Below are 15,107 nucleotides of genomic sequence, written 5' to 3' on the forward strand. Positions count from 1 at the left end.
GCTCTACATCTAAACATCTTTTAAAGACCTCCAGGGATGGTGACTCAACCACTTCCCTGGGCAGCCCATTCCAACACCTAACAACCCTTTCAGTAAAGAAGTTCTTCCTAATACCCAACCTAAACCTCCCCTGGTGCAACTTTAGCCCATTCCCCCTCGTCCTGTCACCAGGCACGTGGGAGAACAGACCAACCCCCACCTCGCTACAGCCTCCTTTCAGGTACCTGTAGAGTGCAATAAGGTCACCCCTGAGCCTCCTCTTCTCCAGGCTGAACAAGCCCAGCTCCCTCAGCCGCTCCTCGTAAGCCTTGTTCTCCAGGCCCCTCACCAGCTTCGTAGCCCTTCTCTGGACTCGCTCGAGCACCTCCATGTCCTTCTTGTAGCGAGGGGCCCAAAACTGAACACAGTACTCGAGGTGCGGCCTCACCAGAGCCGAGTACAGGGGGACAATCACCTCCCTGGCCCTGCTGGCCACGCTGTTTCTTATACAGGCCAGGATGCTGCTGGCCTTCTTGGCCACCTGAGCACACTGCTGGCTCATATTCAGCCGACTGTCAACCAATACTGCCAGGTCCTTCTCTGCCTGGCAGCTCTCCAACCCCTCATCTCCCAGCCTGTAGCTCTGCTTGGGGTTATTGCGCCCCAGGTGCAGGACCCGGCACTTGGCCTTGCTGAACTTCATACCGTTGACCTCGGCCCATCGGTCCAGCCTCTCCAGATCCTCCTGCAGAGCCTTCCTACCCTCGAGCAGGTCGACACACGCACCTGACTTGGTGTCATCTGCAAACTTACTGAGGGTGCACTCAATGCCCTCATCCAGATCATCAATAAAGCTATTAAAGAGGACTGGTCCCAGTACCAAGCCCTGGGGGACTCCACTAGTGACTGGCCTCCAACTGGATTTAACTCCATTCCCCACGACTCTTTGGGCCCGGCTACCCAGCCAGTTTGACCCAACAAAGCGTGCGCCAGTCCAAGCCAAGAGCAGCCAGTTTCTCGAGGAGAATGCTGTGGGGAAATGGTGTCAAAAGCCTTGCTGTTTACAACAGAATTTTGAAGAAAAAGTCTTAGCTTTTTTTCAATCAGCTAGAGAGCAAAACTGTGTACCCATCTGCTGAGAATGAGTTTTATGAAGCTTTAAGGTGCTTGAAAATATCTATCAGGATATCTGTATTGGCTGGCTTTGTGGCTCGTTGTAAACCATGAAACTTGGTCTTGTTCTCAGCCTTTGGTTGCTCGGTGCCTTAGGTCTGTGTGTGTGTTTGTTGTGTGTGTTTGTCGTCTTTTGACAATGTCCATGCTGAATTTTCATGCCCATTTTTTGAGTGCCTTCTGCATTCTCTGCTGTTTGCAAGATCCAGTTTGCTGGCTTTGATAGCTGTCGTGTTGTAGAGAAGAGAAATCTGTGAGCAGTATTTGTTTTGGTGTCTGCCTTTTTTGATTTGACTTCTTGTAACACTCCTGGTTTTGAAATACAGTATTGTACTTTAATGAAACAGCATTCTTGTGTGTTTCTCTTAGGCTATTGAGAACATCTCATCTGTGTCTGACCATAAGGTAATACTTCTGAGTAAATTCTGGGAGATTTTTCTAACCGAAGCAGAAACTGCAAATGATGTTGCATGGGAGATTCTATCAGTATTTGACCTGTTGCTACTATAACAACCATCCATTTTCATTGTCACTCTTAGTTCATCCCTTCTAAATGTCAAGGGACAGAATTAACCTGCTTTGAATTTTTCTTGCGGGGCTAATGAGTTTTCTATAGTTGCGGCTCTTGGGAGTTTTTTGAGCTCTTGATTTTCTTCTTAGTTTTGGCTTCAAAGAACATAGTTGTCTAGACTGTTTCATATCTTTTCAGCATAACAATTGGTGCTTATTTCCTCCAAAAGGTTCTGGATCTGATAGTTTTGCTGCTAATCCATTCTACCAACACCAAGAACAGGAAGCAAGCTGAGAAGGTATTGAGGAGCAAAATTCGACAGGGCTGCATGCCAGAACAGCTGATGCAGAATGCCTTCCAGAATCATTCAATGGTCAGTGCTGATTCTGCACCAGGACACCTTTTCTCCTTTATCCCTCAAATATTGTGTCAGATGAGGATTTAACCCTGGACTGCATTATGTATGCTTACTCCTGAGGTTTTTTTGGTCACCAATCAGTCTTCTGAGGCACATGTCCTTTGTTGTAATGGTCTGTTTTTGTTTGTTTGTTATTTTAGAGATCAGAGTTCCTTTATTTTGGTGCAAAACCTCTCAGCCTTTGTGTGGTCTAAGCCCAAGATCTCTACTGCATGTTCCTGATATGCTGTTGTCTCCCACAGTATTTTTATAGGTTCATATCTTTACATACACTTTTTTTGAGTGTAATATTTTCTAGGTCTAGATACATACATATATAGCCATGTGTTTGGATAATACTATGAGAAAACTGAAAATATCTGAAAAATTGAGAAGAGTTTTCAGATCTGAAAGATCTGCAAAACTGAGAACAGATCTGCAAAACTGAAGAGAAAACTAAAAACTGATACAGTGCTTCTTGTACATATGGGGGAGCAGGTGAAGAACACTGCTGTGAATTTAAAATAAACTATATTAATGCCTTAAGTGAAAACATCTATTCTGAATATAAGTGACTTGAATTCAATTTTCTTTTAACATCCTTCCACTTTGTTTGTAAATAAGGGTTTGTTTAGAGGAGCTTTGAATGATTTATCTAAGTTTAAAAGGTAACTTAAAGTTTTCTGAAAATCTTGATGTGTCAGAGTCCTTCTGTTAAAGTGGTGCCAGTATCATTTCTGTCCTGGGGCTTTTATTTAGTGGTGTATAGTTATAAAGTGACTTCTGTGGTGTCACTGATAAGGGATGTACTGCTGAGAACTCTGCAGCTTTGCAGATTGGCTTAACCAATCTGTAAATTCCTTTTGTGGAGAAAGTTGGAGAAACCCATTTTGGTGTGCCTCATCTGCTCTTGTTGCCCATTTGTGCTAGACAGAACAGCAGGAGAAGGCAGGAAAGCACTTATTAAACTAGACAAAGCTTTTGGGATGAGCTGTAGCATATCTTTAGAGACCTGAGAGTTGAAAATGGGCAGCAGCAATCTGCTCTAACGATGTCTGTATTTCTGTTTTTCAGGTTATCAGAGACTTCTTCCCTTCAATCCTAGTACTTGCTCAGACATTTCTGCACGCTGCACACCCAGCCATAGTCTCCTTTGGCAGCTGCATGTACAAACAAGCTTTTGCAGTCTTTGACTCTTACTGCCAGCAGGTACAGTGTGATGGATAGCATTTGTTTTATTTCTGCTTGTTCACACTTTGTTCTGGAACGTATGCCCTGATCCTTCAGAGGAGGGGATTTGAGGCAGCTCAAAGCCTTTGAGAGAGGTCTATGCTGTAGAGTAGGCCAAGCAGAAGATGGAAAACCATTGCAGTAAAAGATCACTGTGATCTTGTAGCTACCAGAGCCTTACTCAGGTGACTTGAGCACAGAAAGCCCTAAGAGGAGCCAGGAGCAAACTGGCAGGCCTCAGAGGTGACAGAATGAAAAATACTTGTGGAGCAGAGGGGACTGTGCTTTTTTTGTTTTGTTTTGCTTTTTAATTCAGTCACAGAGGAGATTTGTTCATAAATCTTTATTTCTCTTCTATCTTATTTAATCACTTTGAGCCTCTTCTATTTAAAGAAGCCATTGTTATAGTTCGTATTGAAACAATTTCCTTGGAGAATTTACTGCGATGAAAAAATGTACACAGCTTCCCCTCAGAGCTCTGACCAACTTGGACTCCTGTATATTCGGCAATAATTGCAGGCCAGACGTTGTTTATGAGTTCCAACACCCATGCCTACATCAGAAATTTTGGGGTCTGAAAACAGCTCTGCACGAGCTTTTGAATGCATTTGCGCTTTTTTGGCACAGTGTATTTATAATTAGGGCTGTTTCCAGCATTGCACCTGTATTACTCGGTATTGCAAATTTAAAAAGTAAGCAACTGAGAAAAAGTTGGAATGTGAAGACATGCAGTGCTGTTTGCAGCAAGTTAGGGAGTTTAGCAATATTTTGAGATGTTACAAATTTCGAAAGAGGATGGCTGTATTAACAACTAGTGACATAGGAAAGACCCAGAGCCCCAGACAGCAGATTGGGTTGGAGAGAGACCCATGTCTAGAAGCCAGTTAAAGTAAGGCAAATAAAAAGATTTTTTGAAACAAAAACATCTGTTTTGAGCTGCTGTTGGTAACGAGGGTTGAGACACTGGAAATGCTGTTGTTAGAGGTGATGTCTTCCTGGGTAAGGTGCAACATTCTCTGTGCCTATGAAAATTGTATGGGTTTTTATTAATCTTAGGTGATAGTAGCAAATAGAAGAAGCTGCAGGAATGTTAGCAAGCAGGCAGGAAAAGATTGGTGAAGAAAAGCTTTATGAAGTCATGGAAGCTTTTAGAACAGACTAAAACTCAGGCTGAAAGAGCCTGTATTGTGGATAGTGGGAATAAAAAGCAAACTGAGAGGGGAGTTGGAATAATATGGTTGAATTTCAAGGTTGCTATCTGTACTTGATCAATACATTTCATACGAGAAGAACAGGACAGACATTTTTCTGCTGATATTTCATTGCGGTTTCTCTGGCGGGTGTTTCCTCAGGAGGTTGTGAGTGCTTTGGTGACTCACGTGTGCAGTGGAAACGAAGCAGAATTGGATATTGCTCTGGATGTTCTCACTGATTTGGTGATTGTGCACACATCTCTGCTGATGCGCTACGCCACCTTTGTGAAGGTATGTTTATTTCTGCGGGCATACGACATTTCAGGACTCTTACGGTACTTCGCCCCAAATCCAGAATCGATCAGTACTTCTCAGAAAGAGCCTTAATGGAACAACCTGTATTTGTAAAGCTATCTGTTCTGAGAAATGCAGTGGTCAGAATGAAAAGGAATCTGCTACGGAAGGGTGAGCTGAAAGATCGGACTGTTTTTCTTTGAACATGTATGTTGGGATAGAAAAAGAAAAAAAAAGTTACCTGTAAATGGAGAACACATACGTTGCAGAAGAAAAATGATCTGGGGGTCTGTCTTTGTTAACATCAGCTCTTCCAAATACCTGGCAAAAACCTGTCTCATTTGTGGACTGCTGCTTCTGCCACATTGAAGGACTGACAGTGTTAGTTTGAACAAACAAAATTTCTGGCAAGGATGGAAAAAGACTTATGTACTAAAACAGAAAAGAAGAAAGCATTCAGGGGGGAGGAAACAAGATGGGTTCTTGACTCAGAAGAATGACAAGTGGGGTCAGACCTGTCCCATTGCCTAATTCCAGAGGTAGTAAAAGGGGAGATTGAATGGAGAGGAAAACAGCAAGGCAAGCACATAGCAATACTTTCCTTGGACAAGTAGTGGGGGAATGCACATACCCTGTACCTTGCAGGGGCTCTAAACTGCAGGGTTCCTAAACTTAAAATCACCACAGATGGGAGTGTCCAAGTGTGGTGGGCAGCACTTGCTCACACCTGCCCTTGTTTGCATGTTCTTGTCCTGGCAGATTAGTGACAGATTATGGTTTCTGTGGGCCAATCTTCAATGTATTACCAAAGCTTGTATGTGAAAGGCATTAATAAATGCTCTGGCCAGACCCTAAGGACCTGCAGCGTGCCATGTTTGCCATGCACCACGTAGGTGGTTGAGACAGTAGCCATTTACCTGTAAAAAGATCTGGAGAGCACCAGATGCCTGGCATATTTCACACAGAGCTGGATCCTCTTCTGCACAGAGAGAACATACAGATCCTAGCACAAATTTTGTCTCCTAATTGCTATTTTTTAATGTTGAAGCTGGGTAAATTTTCTTGGGGGTGGCAAAAAGTGGTTATATAATCATGCTGTCATCCTTGTCAAACGCAATGCCTGGTTCTAAATCCTGCTCGAGGTTGACCAGTTCTAGGAGAAAAATAATGTTAGCAAAATGTCTTGTCAGTGTTAGAAAAGCCAGCATTGCTCTGGAAAATGGCTTGACTATTTTCAGTGAAGCACTAGAAGAAGAAATAGCTGAGGATGCCAGTCAGCACTGAAAACTTACCCATAAACTGTTATAGGTTTGGCTATTACAGTGCTTGTGTTGGAAATATTAGCAAAAAAAAAAGTTCATTGCTCATGTTCATTGTGTCAAATACTTTGAACCCTGTGAAAAAATACATAATAGAAGCTAAACAGCAGTCACTAATGGGATTGGAGCACTACAAGCAAAATGCTTGTAGTAGCCAGTTTGTTCTTCCCATGCAGCTTCTGACAGAGTGGACTGTAATATTTAAGGCCAGAGCAATAGCTCTGCGTTTATTTTTATCTCACTTGAATGTAGATTTTTCATACCTGTACAAAAATGGCAAAGTTAATCTGCTTCCCTGAGACTGGAATCTGGAAAGGCCTTCTTGACATATCTGAGCTAGTTCGTGGCTTCTCTCTTACAGACCATTTTAGACTCTACACAGAAACTGAATCCGTGCCAGATCCGGAAGCTTTTCTACATTCTCAGCACACTAGCATTCAGCCAGAGACAGGAAGGAAGCTATATTCAGGTAAGGAGGGACTCAACAGAAAGGAGTTCAGCAGTACCTTGGTCCTTTGGCTGGGCTAAATTCTAGTGGTTATATTGCACAATACAATGTAAACGAGCGGCCTCATTTATAAACAGCAGTTGGTGTCAAGGTGTCCTTCAGCTTAAGACTCTATTCTCCACAACCTGTTGCAGACTAGCTTGCGGCTCCAGACTTTCCTATCCTGTATAGCAATGATAGCAAGGAAATACAGAGGCTGCATCTTTCCAGGAAATGCCCCCTTTTCTCATATCTAAGAAAGGTAGAGTTGGTAGAAATGTTGGTGGAAGGGTACTGATGCCAGTCTCTGATCTAACCTCCCAGTGGAAGTGGGACTGTCGCCAGCATGAGATCAGGGTGCCTGTGGCTTTATCTAGCTGAACCTTGAAGATGTGCAGAAGTGTAAATTTGGAGCCTCTTTCTCAAGCTTTGTTTCTCATTCATTTGGAGGCATTCAGAAAGCACAGTTCAGCTTCTTTCCCAGGGTGCTCATCTTAATTCAGGTGGTTAATGTTTGTAGATCAGCTCTCAAAAGCTCTCATGCGTTAACAGAACGAAACCCCACAGAACAGAAGACTCTGCTACAATGCTGTAGACTTCATACCTTAGGTATGAAGTCTACATACTTCATACCTCAGGTATATACAAGAGGAACAAAAGAAGCTATCAAACCTTTTAAGAACCTGCCTGGGCAGGGGGGTTGGAGTCAATTATCTCTCGAGGTCCCTTCTAACCCCTACAATTCTGTGATTCTGTGAAACCTCTTCTGTCTAAGTTCATATTCCTTTTACAGAGGATTCCTTGTATGACTCCGTTGCAGCATAACAGTGGTGATGTCAGTACCTGTGTCTGAATTTATACCCATTTGCACCAGCACTGCACAGGTCATTCCAGAGGCATCTTGCCTAGTGAAGGTCAAGAAAAGATGGCATAGCCATGGACTCTCCATTTCTCTGCTACCAGTTTGATCTTGTTGGCCCTGGTTCTTTGCATAAGTTACACCTTAAGCCTTCATCTCCTCTGTCTCAAGACTACAGCTGTTGCATACTGAGCATCTCTGTAGGGGCCAAACCCTTCCTTTGCAGAACCAGTATGGACAGTTAATAAGCATCAAGACAACCAGGGCTGTTCTGATTCCATAAAATTTTCTGGTGGCCTGTGAGATCTTTGCTGCTTTTATGAAACTGCTTCTGAGTTGTCTCACATACTCAGTTCCAGTCTGAGAGTGCTCCTTGTCAGAACAGGGATGCTGTGTGCTTTCATTGTCAGGAGACCTCCTAAGTCTATCATTAGTAGTCCAGAATTCTTCCAAGGTGTTTGTGCCTGATTTGGGAAAGAGCAGTTGATCAGCTGCTTTGACACAACTGTTAAAACAGAACATGCTGTGTGGAGGCCTGCTGTGTGGTCTGGGAGCTGCTACAGAGAAGCCTTTACAACTGTGCAGGCATGCTTTCCCAGGGGACAAGGGAGGCAGCTGGAGGAATGCCTTAATCCCAGGTGTCTGGTGTGCTGTTTCCTCGAACTCTCTTTGGACCTTCCCCCAAGAACTGCTCTGTCCCTGAGCCTCCTGCAGCTGGCTGTGTTTCAGAGGGCAGCTATGCAGCTGCAATGTGTGTGTGAAGACCATCTTTTTTTTTTCCCAATATATATTCTTATATTAATTATAGATGAAATCTGGACACGTTCAGTACAGTAACTAGAGCAAAGCCAAAGCAAATCACTTTTAATCCTTTTTGCAGCCTTACCTAGAGTTTTGACCAGTATGCTCATAATAAAGGAAATTACAGGATGTATGTTCCTCCTCCGACACTGTAATCCCAGTAAACCATTTCTGTGCAGCCTTTGGAGATGACATTAGGTGAAGATGCTGATAGGGATGAATGATGCACGTAAGTACCTCTGTGGTGACATAGGCTGTGTCTGTCTTTTTAGGATGATATGCACATGGTGATCAGGAAATGGCTCTCCAGCACTGTTCCCAACCACAAACAAATGGGGATTATTGGTGCTGTCACCATGATAGGCAGCGTGGCATTAAAAAGGTGAGAAGAAATGTACAAAGGTGAATTTAACATGCTTTAAGACAACCTGGAGTGGGACAAAGAAGGTGGGGGGGAGTGATTGTCTTCTAGCTCATGCATGCCTTGGTCAAATCCAATAACTTAGAAATCTTTCCTGCAAATTGCGGCATTTGGTGTTGCAACCTGTTTAAATCTCTTCTGCAAATCTTGAAGGCATCCTGAATTTCTTGTTAGTGCTTATTCATGGAGGCCTTGACTAGCACCAGCAAAATCCAGTGCTTGGAAAAAAAGAAAATGCTGTGGTGGACTGACTGCAGATCAGCATCTGGCACTAAGGCTGAATAGCTTAATGTGCACTGTTTGAGTACAGGGACATCTCAAGGAGAAGGAGGAAGAAAAATTACTGCTGTGCTGGGCATTGGTGTGACCATCTCTGATGTACTATATAAATTTATAAATAGCGTTGATAAACGAGACAAACTCCCAATAAGAGCTGTGACAAAGATGAAAGGGCTTGGAAAACAAATGTTTGAGTGGTGTTGGGAAGCATGACTTCTACATGGAATGCTTTTGCTGATTATTACATGAAGAGAAAAGCCTGTCTTAGCTCCGGGCCCTGAGTTGTCAGACTTCCTTATGGTTGCTCCCATAGCACTGACATCAGACTTGCTAATTTAGAGGCGCTGGTTTAAGTCTAAGCAGGAGATGTTAAAATAGTTATTTCAAGAACAGGCTTAGAAAATCCTAAAATACAGACTACAGGCAATAAGTCAGAGTGCATCAAGAAACCTGCAGTAGCAGTGAGTTTGCCAGGTAAAATGCACACAGATGGCCCCAGCAGGTGGACCATGGTTTGTGCCTCAGAAAAAGGATTAAATCCCCAGGGAACCTGTTTGTTTGACTTACAGAGAAATTCCTTCCCTCTTCAACTCTGACCCAAGATCCTGGAGAAAATCTGTCTTCTGCCACTTGAGAAATACCCTTGTAATTGGATCTTTATGTACCTTGCTGGCTTCCTGTCTGATTTCTTAAGAAACTGATTGAAGAAGACAGACTCTGAAGCCTCTGTCAGAGAAAAAACTACCCTTCTGAGCCCTGCAAATATGCAGCAGGAATTTGAGTAGCTGGCATAATGTACAGCTGTAGATATTAGGCTCATGTAAGGAGAAGCTCCATGGCCTTCAGAAGAGGAGATGGACACAGGTCTCAGGTTAGGAAAAGCATTTCCTGGAAGATGCTGAGTCTTGTCCCAGAGGTGCCAAACAGCAGCAGGTCTTTTCCTAATAATGTCCAAAGCATGTCTTCTTTCCATGCGTTCATTTTCTGGAGAGAGTTAACGTGTGTGATGGATTTTGCCATCTCTTAAACGTTGTGCGACAAATGTAAGGTTATCAATTGCTTTCAGAAACGAAGGAGATGGTGGTTCGCTGGAGAGACCTGAGCCGAGCTTCGAGCGTGATGGGCAGGTGGGTGCCAAGAATGGGTGCATCCTGGGGCAGTGTGGGACAGAGGGAGGACACGGTCAGCAAGAAGATGTGACTGGAGACGCAGTCTTAGGTAAAGCAGAATGTGTGTCTGACAGTCAGCTTTACTGGGCGTGGGAGGCTTGTGTATCAACTAGGAGGCAAAAATCTATTAAAATGGGTTTTGGAGAAATTAAGGGCTGTATTAAGAAGCACTCAAGCAGTACGACAGCCATCTAGTGAAAAGTCTTCTGTCCAGACATCATTTCAGACAAAAAGGAAAGAAACAGGACAATCTCTTTTGTGTTACTGCGTGGTGGAACAGTCCCAGCTCTGTGAAAGACCCATGTTTCTTCTTAAAACTGCATGTCTGTAAGACCAGTCACCATGGGCTGTTAGCCTAGAGCTGAATCTTTGAATATACCTCAGAGTAAATTAATGTAAAAACAAGAAGGAGTTAAGGTAAAAGTTTGAGTTGCCCTTTAAAAAAAAAAAAACAAACAACAAAAAACCATTCTGAAGACTGTTCTCTCCTTTCAGCTTTCTACATTGCTCGACCTTGTAGGCTTCTGCTGTGAGCAAACACCAGAAGTCTTGGCACTCTACTATGATGAACTTGCCAATTTGATTGAGAAGCAGAAGGGAAATTTGGACCTACAGCTCCTGGTATGTTGCAGAGTTCTTTGAATTTAATCACTTAAATGTATTCTTCAAAGCAGGGTGTTTTTCAAACATGAGCAGGACAAAATCATTTTGAGGATTTCACTCCAGTCTGAGAACTGGTTTTGTCTGAGGCATGCCTAAGGTTCCTGTAAGAGGTACAAAATCCTCTTTCACCTCTTTCTGGTTTTGTTTGTTTGTTCTTATTTTCTTGTGGCTTCCTTGTGTTTTTTTTTTGTTGTTTTGATTGTGGCAAATTCCTCCTTATGCTTTAACAGCTTCCTTTATGTGAATGTTCATGTAACAGCAGGAGGAGGGGAAGGAAGCCTTTTAAAGGAAATGAAATGACATTTCGGAGTAGGCTTTTGAAATCCACAGATAAAGGTAGAACCTGAAAGAACCTTAAACTCTGTATTGAAATTGGCTTCCAGTCAAAAAGCTAAGGCTGCCTGATATCTAAGAACCTGGAGGAGCCACAGTGAAGATTTATGGTAATAGGAAGAGGTTTGTGAAGGCCAATGCTCTTTCTTCTTGCTGGAGATGTTTTTACATGTGTGCTGTGCCAGCCAGGGGACTAGGAAATCATTCTGGGGCCCAGGAGAGCATGAAAGCTGTTGTGGAATTGATCATTCATGGTGCCACAAAGAGACCTTTGCTCTTACGGAGAAGCAGAACTGTGTTTTAGAACAGGGGAAGATGATCAGGGGACTGTGAGCTGCTGACAGTCACCCTAAACAGCCTTGCACCTAGAGCTGGAAAAGCCACTCTCATGAGATCCAGCTGAGAGTTCCACAGAGAAAAAGCAAAGGATAGAGAATTTCTCCCTTATCCTAGCAAGGTTGATGACTCAGTTCTTGCAACATTTGTGCAGACACTTTTTTGATCTTTTCATTGTCTGTCCAGACTCTGTTACACCTGTTGCCTTGTTTCTCCCTTAACTGTTGCTACCCCTGTAAGCAGGTGAAGTATGTGGGATACATTATGTGAAATAAAATGTTGCCAGCACTTTATAGCCTTTTCATCCTGACCTTTGGTTCTCAGGACAGAGAACTTCCCGTGGCCCTTCCAGCCAGCTGCTCTGCCTCTCTGCAGCAGTGGGGAGCTGGTAGACGAGCTCATGTCAAAAGAGCAGGGAAGAAATTGGTTGTGCATGCTTAGTAATGTTTCCTGGCTGTCTCTCTGAAGTTAGGCTTTAGCTCTCCTTGCAGGCAGTAGTTTCACCGCTGTGATTGTTCCAGGGTGCTTTTGCTTGGCCTTATCTTCTGCATTTTTCACTGCTGCTGTCACAGCTTGACTTGCTGAGCCCATTTGTTGAGCAGGTTTTTCCTTTCTTTATAGGAGGAGTTTGGGAAGAGTCTGGTGGAGGACTTTCCCAGTGACTTCGTGGTGGATCTCAGCCCCACAGTGACCGGGTATGCTGAGCACAGGCTAAGTATTTGTAACGTTCCTGTCACTGACAGCTTTGTCAATGTGGTGATCCTTTTAACTGAGTTTGTCTGCCTTTCCTTGCAGTTCGTTCTTGTTCCCAGTGAAGTCCTTGTATAATCTCGATGAAGATGAAAGTCAGGGAGCAATTGCTATTAACCTCTTACCTTTGGTGTCACAGAGTGAGCTTGGCAGGGTCACTGATGGAATGAATAACCCAAGTAAGAGGTACTGTGGCGCTTACCTTTGCAATCATTGTACATTTAAAGGAATTGTATTTTCATTTTGTGTCCAGCCCTGCCTGCCCAAGTGCTTGATTAGGAGCTGGACAGAAGATTTACCAGTTTCCAGTGTTCTTTTCCTTCCCTTGCTGTTAGACATGGGTGAGATAGGTCTAGAGGCATAAGCACGTGCTGGGGAACTGGCAGTCTGTTCTGGCTCAGACTGTTTAGGTGATGTTGAATTAAGTCATGTTGCATCTACCTTGTTTCCCATCTGTCACCTGAGAATCTTCCTTCCAGCATTATTGCGATATTGAAGGCCATACCACGATGGATAGGCAACTCCGCCCATTTGGGCAAAATTCATATTTTGAGTGTTGAGTCTCAAATGGAGTCAGCAAGTAGTTAGTGTGTGTCAAGAGTACACAATTTATTCTCACCCTTTGGTTGCACTTTGACAACATGGACTTCTGCTTCACAGCAAAACCACAAACATGCCACCACAAGTAAAATCTGTATGAGAAACAAAGGCTTTGTCCTAAGAGAATGAAACAGGCAGCATGCAGGAAATAAAGCATCTTATTAAACAATGGGACATCAAAGTTAAAAATAATAAAAGGCTTTTTTTTCTAACAATCAGCTTTATGTCTTGCATAAATTATTGACAGATTTTGTTGAGATTGTAGTTGTGCTTAAAAAATACATGATTACTTTATACCAAATAAAAAGAAATACAGCTACCTTATATGCATCGATGGAGGGGAACAAAATGTTAATTTTCCTCACTTACAATGTGAGCAGTAGCATGCTAGAAAACATTCAGGGAGGTTTCTCTGCTGCTCACAGCTGTCTTTTGCACAAATTCTTGCAGTTCCTCCTGAACTATTCAACTTTGATTTCTACCTGAAATAAATCTGACCCCATTTTTGTTCAGTACAGCAGGTTTTCTGCCCTTAAGTTTTCCCAGAAAATTGATGATCACTGATGTATTTATTAACCATGTGATGCGTTTCTGCTTTGTGTTGCTGTGACTCTCGAGAAGCAAAATAGAAGAAGGTATAGGCAAGGTGGTGTGGGGAGGACACGGGACACAAGAGAAAAGCGATGAGCATTCTGGAGGTATATAAAATATAGGACCCACTTAATTTCTCTCTCCCGTTTTTCTTTTCCCCAGGGTAGTATCACCAATATGTCTATCACCCTCTTTCCGATTGCTCAGGCTTTACACTGGAGAGCAAAACAATGGAAGCCTGGAAGAGATTGATGCCTTATTAGGTATGGAAAGTAAATCTTCTACAGAGCCCCTCTGGCTGACTTGTTCCTGTCCCAGATCTGCAAAGCCTTCCTGCAGCTGTGGGAAGAGTTGTGTAGTTTATGATGGAGGCTGAGATGCTCTGTTGCCCACAAGTGGAAGGGAGGCAGGGGAGACGATCACTTTCTCTGGGAAGCGACTGATGGTGTTTACTCCAAATAGTCATTGGAATCGAGAATACAGGCTTTCAGAAGAGTCATTGTCCATGCAAAAAGCAAAACATAGGTAGCAAACACAGTCCAAGGTGTTCTCTACCTACCCTGTCCCAGGTTGCCCCCTGTACTTGACTGATCTGGAAGTTGAAGGGAAGATAGACTCTCTTTCCAAGCAGGAACGGGAATTTCTGTGCTCGCTTCTCTTCTATGCGCTCAACTGGTTTCGTGAGGTGAGTAGAGCCTTGTCTGCATGTTGTGGAGTGGAACTGAGGAGTAGCACTTAAAAACACAAACCCCAGGCTTCAGGGGTGCAATTGTCTTGCCTCTTGGAAATGTTCTCCAGCAAGGTGTTGGTGATCTCTTCGTTTCTTCTCTTCATTACCATTTATGCTTTATCCTGATTCTAGTAACAACTCTGCTTTCTTGGCTAAGAACTCGACCTGTAGCTGCTGTGCTGTTGCTTTTCAGATTGCATTTTCTTATGGGCTTCTGAAGAGCTTTGTTCATGCAGTCTGGATTTGGTCACCCAGAGCCCTTGTGCTAATTGTTGTGTGCTTATCTGGGACTTGTGGATGTTATTCAAAAAAGAAAAATGTATGCAAATCTCCCTAATTCACAGTGAGTTTGTTTTGTGTCTCTAGGTTGTAAATGCTTTCTGCCAGCAACAAGACGCTGAGATGAAAGGGAAGGTTTTGACTCGAATACAGAACATCACAGAGCTGCAGAATGTGTTGGGAAAATGCTTGGCAGGTGCGTATGAAAACATTTGCATGTTCTGGGCTTGCACCAGCTGTGAAGTGAAAGGTATTGGCTTAAACATCAAAGAAGGAATTGTATGGTAATTTATGCTGCATTATTACAGTGACCTAGGAATCTGCCTGAGTATGGAGGAGGAAGCCAGCTTCTCTCCAAAACATACAGTGTGATTCTCTGGCATTCAGGTTGTACCAAACTACTGAGGCCTGTTACAAGCATCAGCTGCCTTCATTAAATTGGCCCATGAATTCCTGCTGTCTGGCAGCTGGGACCCAGTGCAGGAACCTGGTGGTCTCTGTCCCAGGCCAATGAGCACAGCCACAGAAACTGACAGACAATAACAGTTGAAGACAGCACCTATGCATAGGACTCACATAAAACATAAGTAAAGACAGCCGAGTCCCCTTCTTGCTCTTCAGCTGCTTAAGATGCTTTGAGTCACAAGCACACGTGCATTTGCAGATCCCCAGGTACTGGCACAGCCCCTCTGTCTGCCTAATACTCCTGCCTA

At 43.4% G+C, this 15,107-nt stretch overlaps 1 protein-coding gene across 2 annotated transcripts in view; it reads left to right on the forward strand.

Moving 5' to 3' along the window:
• The window catches only part of FANCD2 (FA complementation group D2), a 51,823-nt gene that overhangs the window by 15,648 nt on the left and 21,068 nt on the right, over nt 1-15,107 (forward strand). For both annotated transcript variants that reach the window (XM_035337638.1, XM_035337639.1), the window contains exons 13-25: nt 1,522-1,557; nt 1,893-2,036; nt 3,135-3,269; nt 4,643-4,774; nt 6,458-6,565; nt 8,516-8,625; nt 10,010-10,070; nt 10,608-10,733; nt 12,066-12,139; nt 12,240-12,380; nt 13,548-13,648; nt 13,955-14,070; nt 14,482-14,590. In XM_035337638.1, the coding sequence (XP_035193529.1) occupies nt 1,522-1,557; nt 1,893-2,036; nt 3,135-3,269; nt 4,643-4,774; nt 6,458-6,565; nt 8,516-8,625; nt 10,010-10,070; nt 10,608-10,733; nt 12,066-12,139; nt 12,240-12,380; nt 13,548-13,648; nt 13,955-14,070; nt 14,482-14,590 (1,393 nt within the window). The remainder of the gene's footprint in view (nt 1-1,521; nt 1,558-1,892; nt 2,037-3,134; nt 3,270-4,642; nt 4,775-6,457; nt 6,566-8,515; nt 8,626-10,009; nt 10,071-10,607; nt 10,734-12,065; nt 12,140-12,239; nt 12,381-13,547; nt 13,649-13,954; nt 14,071-14,481; nt 14,591-15,107) is intronic.

The sequence above is a fragment of the Oxyura jamaicensis genome, chromosome 12 (genome assembly GCF_011077185.1).
Source record: "Oxyura jamaicensis isolate SHBP4307 breed ruddy duck chromosome 12, BPBGC_Ojam_1.0, whole genome shotgun sequence".
Lineage (NCBI taxonomy): Eukaryota > Metazoa > Chordata > Aves > Anseriformes > Anatidae > Oxyura > Oxyura jamaicensis.